Here is a 12207-nt window from a genome sequence, read left to right as displayed (position 1 = left end):
ATCTTGCTTCATTACACACACTTGTATCATTACTAAAACAACAGAACGGCGTTTTTACAAAACTAACTACAAAACTGAAACTATATCATTAGTAAGCAAACGTTTGAAACATATTTGATTTCTAACAATTCGAGTCTATTGGACTCGATTTTCGGTTTATATTTCTCCTACGCGGCACTGGCTGAGCTGGACAGGGAGGCCACGTTGGCACAAAAATCGAGTTCAAAGAACTCGATTTTTGGTCAAGAAAATCGAGTTCAATGAACTCGATTTCTATTTTACACACTCACGCCGGCGCACGTGATCACGTTAGTAAATCGAGTCCAGTGGACTCGATTTTTGGTCATGTGATCACTTAAGGTAAATCGAGTCTACTGGACTCGATTTTTGGGCACCATAGTTTTCGGGCACGTGGATGTAACTCGAGTCAAGGAGGCTCGATTTATTTGCTTCTGAAAATCGAGTCTCCTGAACTCGATTTCTGTGAATGGTCCCCAACCCATCCACGTGTCATGTGGGTCCCAAATGGGACCTTTTTCCCCCTTACTCGGCTCACTTATGCTCTCATTTCTCTTCTGCTCTCACAGCAGCACCACTCACACAACCCTCATCACTCACACAACCCTCATCACCCACACAACTTACTTCACTCACACAACAATCACACTCATCTTTCATCAACTTTCATCAACTCTCAGGTAATATTTTTTACAATATTGATAATATTTTTTGTTAGTTAAATATAGTAATTATTTGCTAGGTTATTTTTTTTAAGAAACAATTAGAACATATTAGGAAAATTTTTGTTTTTTTGTTTGTTAGTGTAAATATTGTGATTAGTTTGTTTGTTTGTGGGTAGTTTGTTAGTGTAAATATTGTGATTAGTTTGTTTGTTTGTTTGTGGGTAGTTTGTTAGTATATTGTGATTATTTGTTAGTTTTTTTTAATTATTATTATGATTAATTATTGGAAATACTTAGTACTAAATATTTTGATTAATGTTATTACAACATATTTGGAAATTTTTTTTTTGTTAGTGTAAATATTGTGATTAAATTATTTGCTAAGTTTTTTTTAGGAAATTAATATTGTGATTGTAAATTGGGAATTTTTAGTACCAAATATTGTGATTAATTATGTTATTACAACATATTGAGAATATTTGCTTATTTTTTGTTAGTGTAAATATTGTGATTAAATTATTTTGTAGGTTTTTAAAAAAAATTAATATTGTGATTAATTATTGGGAATATTTAGTATTGGGGAAATATTTAGTACCAAATATTGTGATTATGCTAGGTTTTTATTCAAAATTAATATTGGGAATATTTAGTACTAAATATTGTGATCAATTGTTAGGAATATTTAGTACTTTTAGGTTTTTGTCATTGGTATGAAATGGATTATGAGTTTGATACCTAAGACACCCATTACAGTCTTTTTAGTATAAATTATTTCAAGATATAGTTGTTTCAGATTTGTAACAAAGATTTCAATGGGTAACTAGTTGCTATAATATTTTTGTTCATCATATCTTATTTGAATGGGTTTTGAATGTCATGCCTCTAGAATGATTTGGATGTGAGTATATGCAAATTTGGTTGAGGTTAGTATTGTTGGCATGTCATACCCAAAGTTTTGTGATTAATGTTGATTGAGAGTTATAAATTTGTCACTAACACAATTGCACTTGATGATCTATAGGTTGATAATGATCTATATAAATATATACTACAGTGGATCCCTTAGCAATGCCAACCCTTATGACGGATTTCCATTTGAAGGTCTGGGTATCCAGTGCTGTTATATGATGATACGCCATAAGTTAAAGACCTTGAGTGATTTGAAGATAAAAATTATGGAAGAGCTGCAACTGAACCCTGCTTTGCATGACATACATATTACTTTCCGTTCTGCACATGAAGTCCTCAATCAATACATTAATTACAGATATATGGCGATAACAGAAGACAAACATGTGAAGTTCATGTTTCACAAGATGCGTCAATGGGAACAAATAGCAAATTTTGAGTTGTACGTCACTTTGGAGCCTCGTGCAGAAGTCGGCATAGAGGATATTGTACAAACAACTACATCTCTACAGTTTGCAGTCCTAGATGATCAGTGCACCACGTTGGGAGGCTATACACCCCCTTTTCAAGAGACACCAAGAACAGTTGAGAGTGAACTTGGCAATAGATATGAAGATCAATTTTGTACACATCGAGGTGAATCCTCTACAGTTCCAGTAGTTGAAGCTGAAGACGAACACTGTGTTGGGGAAGATCTTGACGATAGAGATGAGTACGAAGAGAGGATTGAGCGAGGTGACTTTGATAGGGGTGTTGATGACCATGAAATTACTCTCAATCCTAATGTTGATGATATGGATGAATGTGATGAAGATGATGCAAACCCTACTGTTAGAGTTCAGCATGTTATAAATGCAACCCCTGTTTATGAACCTCCCGCCTTATCATTTTATGAAAATACTTGGGAAAATATGGTTGATCCTGAAGTTGGTGAGCAAGCATTTGCTTCTTCTTGGAATGCGGACATGAATTTTTGTACGGGGTTGATTTTTGCGAATAAAGAAGCGGTGAAACGTGCATTAACAATTTATGCCGCAAAGCATAACAGAAACTTTCTGACTAGTAGGTCGACCAAAAGTAGACTGTATGTGAAATGCATGGATGAGTCATGCAAGTGGTACGTTGGAGCAGTCATGAAGCCTAAACAGGGAACATGGATGGTCACATCTTATGGGGGTCCTCACAGTTGTATGACCCTTGGCATGGCTCTTGATGGTAGAATGATGGATTGTAATTTTCATACAGCAGAATTTGTTCCAATGTTGCGAGAAAATCACACGGCAACAATTCAACACCTTAGAGATTACATCAAAGGGAAGTATTATGAACATAAGCTTTCTTACTATAAGATATGAGATGCGAAACAAAGGGCTATTGCAAAGATATTCGGCGATTGGGAAGAGTCTTACGAAAGGCTGAAAAAGTTGTTGTTGGCATACTTGGATCAAGAAGCTGGCACCCGGTACTGGTATCTCACTGAACCGAGGGAGGAAGGTGTTACAATATTGCGATATGTATTTTGGGCTTTCGCTCCTTGCATTGAAGGATTCAGACATTGTAAACCAGTAATCAGTATTGATGGGACCCATTTGTATGGTAAATATCGAGGGGTGTTGATGATTGCAATGGCCACCGATGCCAACAACAAGGTTTTGCCTCTCGCCTTTCTTTGTTGTGGACAAAGAGTCGGGGCCTAGTTGGAGGTGGTTTTTAGATTGCGTCGGAGTTTGCAGGGGATGTGATAGCAAATAAGGACATATGCATAATTTCTGACCGACATAAGGGTATTCGAAACGCAATTGCCAACTGGCCTAGAGATGATCCTGGACGAGTACGAGTATACCACAGATATTGCCTTCGACATGTTGCTAGCAACTTCAACACGCATTTTCAGGACGCCACTTTAAAGTCATTGGCCTTGAAAGCGGGGTATGCTACTCAGGACGCTAAATTTGAGTTGTACATGCAACCTATCAAGGAAGCCGAGATCGAGGCCCTTAGGAAGAAATCAGCCACTGAACAACAGGTAAGTGAACCTGACCCATCCATCATGCCATACACATATCTAATGAAAGAGGATATAGAGAAGTGGACCCAGCTACGTGATAGTGGATACCGTTATGGGGCTATGACAACCAATGTCTCAGAGTGCTTCAATGGAGTACTCAAAGGTGCCTGTGGCTTTGCCCATTTCTGCACTGGTTGAATTCACTTGGAGCAAACTTGTTGCGTATTTCCATGATCGACACAAAAAAATTACTCATGATCTCTTGGAGGGCAAGGTGTGGAGTAAATATGCCTTAGAAATCTTTGATGCAAATTTGAAAAAATCTAAAACACACCAAGTAAGGCCGTTTAATAATGTCCATGGTGTATATCAAGTACCGACAGCGTTCAACATCCATAGCTGCGGAGGGGACAACATAGTCATGAAGTAAACATATTGGCCAGAACATGTGGTTGTGGAAAGTGGCAAAATCGAAAGATCCCTTGTTCACATGCGATTACAGTTCTTCAGTACTTGGGGCAAGATGGAACTGCATATATTGACCCATGTTATAGTTTGGACAACGCCATTCGCACCTACTCACACCAATTTGTGGTGCCAAAGTCAGAGTCATTGTGGAGGGATGTGGAAGGTCCAAAGTGGGTGCCTGACCCAGACCTGTTGCGGGGTAAAGGCCGACCTGTGAAGTCTAGGATACGGAATGAGATGGATAGGGTCCGGCGAAAACCGGGAAGCCGAAGGCCAGATTCTGACTTGAGGGAGATTCAACAAAAGCAGAGCTGTGGACTGTGTCATCAACATGGGCATAACCGTAGAAAATGTCCGCTTTCTCGTGGGGCTTCGACAAGCAATACTGACCCAACCTAGGTAAGTGATGCTTTTATATAAAATTTCATGATTGTATCAATTATCCAAGTTACATAGATTAGTACCGTTGTTTTGATTGTTGGTACCTAACGACAATATTTCAATTTTTCTCAGGTATGCAGATACTCAATTTTGGAATGTCATTCTAGATGTAAATTGTGGTTCTCCTTATTGTGTATTTGAACTTACTACTGGGTTGTATCGGCACAATTATTATTTTCTTTTATCACTGAATGCACTTGTAATCGAAGTATTCTGTATCCAATGTACCTGTTTCTATATTGTGATATTATGAATGGTTAATTTTATCTTTCAATTAGTTGTTAATTATTTGTATTAGCTGTTATACTCATCTGTGTTGGTATTTCTTGTTGAGACTACAAGAAAAAAAAGGAAAAAAAAAACGGAAAAAAAAGTAAGCAAAAAAACGGAAAAAAAAAGGTAAGAAAAAAAATGGGAAAAAAAAGGTAAGAAAAATTAGTATGCAAAAGAAAGGAAAAAAAAAAAGTAAGAAAAAAAATGGAAAAATGTAGGAAAAAAAAAAAGGTAAGAAAGAAAATGGGAAAAAAAAATGTAAGAAAAAAAAGTAAGCAAAAGAAAGGAAAAAAAAAAAGTAAGGAAAAAAAAGTAAGAAAAAAAAAAGGATCCGAAAAAAGTAAGGAAAAAAAAATTCAGAAAAAAACTAGTAAAAATCGACTTCATAGGGATCGAGTTTGTCCCAACTTTCTGGCTGAGCTCTCTGCCTGGAAACTCGAATTTGGGGAGTTTGTATGGTGTAAAGTTTTAGATGGAGAGTTTTTCTCCTAAAAAGTTGTAAGTGAAAATAATTTTTATTTTTTGATAAGAGTCTAACTATTTTGTAATAGAGTTATTGTGAGTTTATGACTAGTTAATATTATGAGCATGTTTAAATAAAAAAAAAATGTTATGCCAAAAATTTTGAATATATTTATAGCATTTGGCAATTGGCGTACTATTTAAAAAGTGTTGTAAAAATGTCAAAGTTTTAAATAAAATTGTGTGAATAAAACTAAAATAACTACAATAGTAACTAAATATGCCTCATAAAATAAATATAATAACTAAAAAATAATTTATCATCCCACTCTTTAGTCATTACTCAATACATAATAATGTTTTTTTTATTATAATTTGAATGATAATGTTTATACTACGAAAATATCAGGAATAACAACCGAGTCATTTCAAATACCTTTCCCATAATATTTTCAAAAGAAGAATCAAATTTTTTGAAATGGCCAATTTTAAATAACATGTACATGTTCAGATTTGATTTGGGGAGTAAAAAATAGTAAAAATGCTCAAGCCAAAATAAGCTAAACGCCCAGAACATCCCACCATGGAAAGAGATTTTTTTTTTGGGTACTGGAATATGCATTGGGTGCAAAATGGAATTTAAAACATTTCTACTTAAATTAACCAGTGGCCAATGGTATACCTCATCTCCTTTAAGTTCTATATTATTGGTATATACTATATACTCAATCCTTCCTTCCCAAAAAGATACTAGCATAAACATTGGGTAAAACTCTACAATATCACTGTTACTGAACCAAATAAAGTCTCTTGTTACTAGAACCTCTCAAACCAAATGAGGTCTTCCATTGCCCACAAGAGCAGCAGCTAAAGCAAGATTTTTCTTAGGTATTGCCATGAAAGCGCGCACACACATAGAGTCTAAAAAATCCTAAAACCAAATAGAATTTAATTAAAACTTTTGAACAATCAGCAACAATAGTCTGTCCAACAACACTACACAGCCATGAATCATAGGGCTCTGATAAGTGATATAACCTTAGAGACAAGTCTATCTATAAATTGTTTCAAAGACCAACTGGAAATGCAAAAAAACATGCTTAAAGGATTTTAGGCCCCCATCTCCTACGGAGAAAACATCTATAGCAGAGTCCAAGTTCAGCAAGAGCTTTATGCCCCAGTTACTTCAACCATTTCCTGTTCCACTGTGCTCGGCATAATTGGATAGTAGTGGTAATGAAGCTCTCCAACATCATCACCAGAGAGCTTTTTCCATCCATCAGGTCCCACATAATAAACTGATAAAAAGAACAAGTTCAAATTATAGATTAATCATCATGGATGTGTGGTGTTTAAAGAGAGAGAGAGAGAGAGAGAGAGAGAGAGAGAAAAGAGAGTACCGCTAGCAACTCCACCACTGGCACCATCACGGAATGTTGCATGATAAATAGACCTTCTAGCCAACTCTGCAGCTTCTTCAATTGACATATCATACCACTTGCCTCGATTGACATATCATACCACTTGCCTCAATGTGTCACTGGATGGAAGATAACAGTGAATACAAATCAGTAGGAAAATAGAAATGACATAATAAATCTATGAAATATATTAACACAATCAGCTAGATACATGCAAAACTAAAATGGCAATAAAACAGGATAGATAACATTGATTCTTATGGAAGTTCAGTAAAATAAAATCAATTCTTACCAAAAGCTAGTCTCTTTCGGAAAGTCTCCTTCATGTATGTATATTTCTCAGCCATAGAACGTATGTCTTTAGGAGTATCAAGCTCAGAGGTTTTCAGTCTCTGAAGGGTAGAAGAGAACTTAGAGCCAATGACACCACTGGAAGGCAGTGAATTGCCTGAAAATGCATGTTGGCTGTAACCACCAACTAAGGCTGGTTCTGTACAAACAAGCGCTTCAGGGAGGCAGCAGCAAGGGCTTCAGGTTCTTTTCGTCCCCTTCTACCAAAGTAATTGTAAGGCTCTGCCCAAGGATGTGAAAGAATATTAAGACACAACAACAACAACAACGACAACAACAACAACAGAATTTAAATAACAAATCCAACAGTCATAATAACTAATCACAATCCGTCAGCTAAATGTATAATGAACCATTTAACAGAACTTTATGGGAAAATGCAAAAGTGAATTGACACGAACTCTTGGTGAACCATGTTAGATCTGTGTCCCTTTCTATTTTCTGCTTGTTATATATTTTTTTTTCTAGGTGTGCACGAATAACAAAGATCTACTGAGATAAGCATTATATTGAAATTCCTACAACTTGGGAGCCTTAAATTAATTGGCTATACATCTTTAAAGAAGCTCCAAACATACAAAGGCAAGGAACATCAACTTGTTCCTGTCCTAAAGCCCAGATATTGGTAACCCCAATCACCCCCCTCCCCCCTCCCCACCCCAAAGGAAATGATTTCTTTTCTCTAGTTTCATCTCCCAAAAGATCCAACATCTAGCAATTTCATATTTCTTCAGCATCTTTGCCACAAAGTTTTACACTTTCGAAATTTTTCTAAAATTGTTCAATAGCATTCCATCAATTTTCTAATTAACAGAGCTATAAAGCATAAAGTTGGAATCACATGGTTTCAATAACAGTTACAAACATCAGTCAGTACCAATAATTTGTAGCACTCTATATGAACAGAAATTAAATATCATACACACATAATTACCTGACTCGCTGAACTAGACGATAATAGAGGAGCCAAACCACAGTCTGAGACACATAATTCAAGCTTGTCATCTAGGAGAAGATTGGCAGACTTGAAATTTCGGTGAACAATGGGTGGTTGACAGATCTCATGCAAATATCTATACCACAAATAAGAGGAAAAATCAGTTTCTAATTGACCAAACACGGATGAAAGAAGATTTCCTCACAAAAATGTGAAATCTACAAGTTGTAATCTCATTGGTCAGAAATAAAAGAAATGACAAAAAAACTTGTTTTTGAGCTCCTAGGCCAACATGAGCATTCTATATAAGGAACTAACAAAGTTCATATCTCAAATTAGTTTTCCTTATGTTATTTGTGAATTATTTGTTCAACTTACTCCAGTGCTCTTACAGCTTCGAGCGCCACTTGGATGCGTGTTTTCCAAGAAAGATTCTTTTGAATCTCATCATCATGCAGTGCATCATGAAGTGTCCCATTTCTGCAATACTCATATACAAGTAGCCGCTGGCTATGCTCAGCACAGTAACCCACAAGCTCCACAATATTAGCATGGCAAAGTTTAGAGATACTAGAAACTAGTTCAAAAAAATCCTCATCTCTCTGCTGCCCGGAAACTTTAGTGTCCAGTTTTTTGATTGCCAGTAGCTATAAAAGAATTCAGAAATGGAGGATTAACTATTATATGTTCACAAATAAAGATGTGTCAGTAGATAATAGAGCCAATGAGAGGAAGAGAGAGGGCCAGGGGTTCAGGGATAGGTTATCTAAAGCAAACAAGATATACTACATAACTGAAAACTTGGGGACATAGTGGTAAGTTGTTTGGAAGAAGAGACAGCCTTGTAGGTGTTTGCTTTCACACTTAGAGGTGAAACAGCTAGAGAACTCAAAAAAAAAAAATTTACTTATGAGGATGAAGAAGAATCTACCAAATTACTTGAAACTTAGGTAAATAATGATGGTTGGGAGGATTAATAAAGGGACTACCTCACAGATATTTATTTTCACAATTGGGAGGTAAATGCAATTCAAACTTCAAAACTAATTTTCCTAAAAAGATTACTGAAGATGAAGAGGGGGGGGGGGGGGGAGACAACAAATACAAATATACTTGAGAATCCAACAGCCACGCCATCATCCTGACAAATTAGTTCTTATTAAGTTAAAATAATCTTACATTTCCCTAGATTTCAAAAAAAATTAAAAAATAAAAAAAAAAGAGCAACAAAATCCAAAATAAGAAAAATACTCAAAATTATAAAATGCTCTCTTCAACTGTGTGCATAGTCATTACCTAGTGCTGTTCCCACATATATAACACAATAAAAATGATAGTAAACAATTTATCACAAGATACAAATAAATACACAACACAAACAGTCAAATGCTTGTGTTTAAAAGATCCCAAAAGGTAGAAATCAATAAATCCATGCTAAGAACTCAAGAATGCATTCGGGCGTTCAGCAGATGAGAATGTACACCAAACTAAAAATATGAAAAACTAAGCTGACAAGAAACTCTTGATACCCAGAAAATTGGTAATGGATTGCGTGTACTAGGTCAATCCAAGTTATATAAGCAATTACACGAAGCCTATTATCAGGTAACGGTTGAAACTGAGACCAAAAGTATGCCCAAGGAGATGCAAGTTATCTATAATTGATGTCTTAAAATTTATGTGTGCCTGTTGTGTGAATACACCACAATCATTCTATTTTATGCTCAATTCAATCACTTTAACTCCTTATGATGATCAACGATGGACTTGACAAGTAGCTCACCCACTGAACTACAATGAAATGGTATACCTCATAAGAGATCTTCAATTGTTGATAGAAGTCCTCAATTGTTACACCTGGAGCCATTTCCAAATATATCGTTGATTGCATTCCACGGATCTAGAAGACAGAAAAGGAATTAAATACTTTAGTACTTTGAAAGAGTTAGTGAAGATAGAGAAACATAAAAATTGAAGAGGATATTAATCATTACCATTGGCATTAGGTGTGGAGTAAAACTGACAGTTATTTTTGAATTTGCAGCATCAGAGAGTCCCTGCTCAATTTCTGGAACTGCATTTAACACATAACCAAGTTTAGTGTTTCATGTCATCTAATGAATACAAATATAGTGCTCAAAGTCACAAATTACCTCCTCAAATAAGCACAAAAACTATTGAACAACTAAATAGTTCTAAATTAGACAAAAGAAATAAAAAGGGAAGACCAAGACAGCCAATTCAAAACCATAAAGCACCCAACTGAAGACTGAAATTGATCAGCAAATTCCACCTATTATGTCTGGCCACCTAAACCCAGTCATACATGAGGATTTGTTTTATTCAAGCAACATAAACTTGCTCCAGAAACAAGAAGACATGATACAAAAGTTAACCTCAAATTAAGACTCCCCTGCAATAAGGGAAGATCATGCAGTATTCAACTCTGCAAAAGAGCTGGTATTCATGACCGAAACATAAATCAGTGCAAATTACCAGTGGATAGTTCTTGCACACTGCAAACTGCATAGATCCATGAGGGGCATTTTCCTAGTCATTTAACATACTGCCCCTAATCGTCAGCTCATACTTGAGCATAATGGTCAAAAGGCTGGCCATTTTCTCCATCAGGGATGTCTTTTGTCGTTGCCTAGGTAACATTTCTAGCCAAAATAAATTTTTTTTAGCTACATGTGTTTAACATATTTCACTGCGCTTATTAATAACATTATTATTTACAATCCGTGGCTAGTCCTTCCATGAAGCATCAACACATGTTTCAAGTTTTAAAAGAATAAAATCTTACCATGGCGATGCCTGGTAATTCCATAAGAATATATTCCTTCAACTATTTCAGTATACAAATTTGCCTCTTTGGCACCACGCCCTGCATGGTGAACCAGGAAGCAAAAGCCATGAAACAATGCACCAAGAATATTGAGCAAAGAATATATATATATTTTTTAAAAGGAGGTGAGAACATCCTAACTTGCACCACTCACACCAGATTTTGCGTCGATAATGATATTTCTATATTCAATGAGATTAGCCTGCAAGCCAAACAACAAGTAGACAAACATCATTAAAACTGTAAGGCATAGAAGTGATCAATGGGAGTCCTAAATCTAGAGGCCATGCACATTTCAAATTTACAAAGGGTTTCAAACCATGCACATTTCAAATATTTCAAGCCTGCACATCACCATATCCTGGAAGTCCAGTCTCTCTTTTCTTTTGATAAGTCGAAGGCCAGTCAAACAAGTTAAACTCGGATATAGAGGAATTTTACATTAGAATAAAAAAGTAGTTAGGACAGCTAAGGTTCCAATAAATTCACTTGATCTTTTTGCATTACTTATTGATTTGTTTCTTCCTTTTTTTAGGGGGGAGGGGGGGGGTGTTGCTTGTGTACTTGTATAGGTTTGGATTATAGGGCTTGAGAGAGAAGCCTCTAAGCATACATATTTCCTCTCTGCCTGTTATCCTGTGTATTTATTGAGTTTGTCTCCGAGATTCGTTCTTAAATAGTTAAATCATTAAATTTTCAGTCAACTAATCACAAGCACAACTCTCATACATTGCTTTCATAGATGTATTTAGCAATTTAAAATGACCTCAGCATAAACTTTCGAAGACACTGCCAAGTAATTTACCCAACTGCCTCTTAGCACTTAATGACCTATACGACATGCAATATAGAGTAAACACAGGATAGTGTATGCACACCTTTATCAAAGGAACAAGAGGAAGTTGAATGGACGTTGGATAACAACCAGGATTGGCAACTAGGCGTGCACTTTTAATTTCCTCTCTCAAAACCTCTGTCAAACCATATACAACTTCTTTCTGCATCCAGGTAATAAAATACTCATTTACATAAAGGGAAAAAACCATGTGTACAAATAATTTGTAAATGTGTAATTAAAATCAAGCAAGAAAAAGTGTGCAACCCTAGTACACATGAAATCTGTGAAGTAAGTTAACCATAAAAAATAAAATTTAAAATAAAAAGTTCAAGGATAAGGATGCCAGAGTTTCATGCTTTAGTACCCTTGCCCCACAATAGAATGGACTTAATGACAAAATACTAATTGTACCAGTAGAAATTGGATGCCTTTCTGTCAAGTGGACTGCTGTTGGTGGCATTTATTTTAGCTAGGCACTTCCCAGTCAAGATGTTGCTGATGTTAATAGACCCAGCTGCATCAAAAAAGAAAATAGTAAGAAAACATTATGACTCAACCCTCCAAAAAT

The 12207-nt window shown here is 35.8% G+C and overlaps 1 protein-coding gene across 1 annotated transcript; it reads right to left on the bottom strand.

Annotated features, from left to right (window-relative positions):
* Positions 1-6176: 6176 nt before the first annotated feature.
* Positions 6177-11847, bottom strand: LOC142620745 (uncharacterized). Its single transcript, XM_075794065.1, has 10 exons — positions 11680-11847; positions 10943-11003; positions 10760-10840; positions 9948-10027; positions 9764-9853; positions 8332-8600; positions 7951-8089; positions 6958-7238; positions 6645-6784; positions 6177-6542 (listed from the first exon to the last, which is right to left on the bottom strand). Exons 1-8 carry the CDS (start codon positions 11845-11847, stop codon positions 7173-7175), a joined length of 954 nt encoding a protein of 317 aa, XP_075650180.1. The 3' UTR covers positions 6177-6542; positions 6645-6784; positions 6958-7172.
* Between the last annotated feature and the right edge of the window lie 360 nt (positions 11848-12207).

The sequence above is a fragment of the Castanea sativa genome, chromosome 12, assembly GCF_040712315.1.
Source record: "Castanea sativa cultivar Marrone di Chiusa Pesio chromosome 12, ASM4071231v1".
In the NCBI taxonomy this organism is placed as follows: Eukaryota; Viridiplantae; Streptophyta; class Magnoliopsida; order Fagales; family Fagaceae; genus Castanea; species Castanea sativa.
This window is presented reverse-complemented; position numbering and strand designations above follow the sequence as displayed.

Bases quoted from the DNA above. Each gene is read 5' to 3' on its own strand.
- LOC142620745 (XM_075794065.1), bottom strand. From the start codon at position 11,847: ATGGTTTTTTCCCTTTATGTAAATGAGTATTTTATTACCTGGATGCAG. The intron at 9,854-9,947 runs GTAATGATTAAT...TCTGTCTTCTAG, and splicing joins CTCCACACCTAATGCCAATG to ATCCGTGGAATGCAATCAAC. The intron at 8,090-8,331 runs GTAAGTTGAACA...TTTGTGGTATAG, and splicing joins GAAGCTGTAAGAGCACTGGA to ATATTTGCATGAGATCTGTC.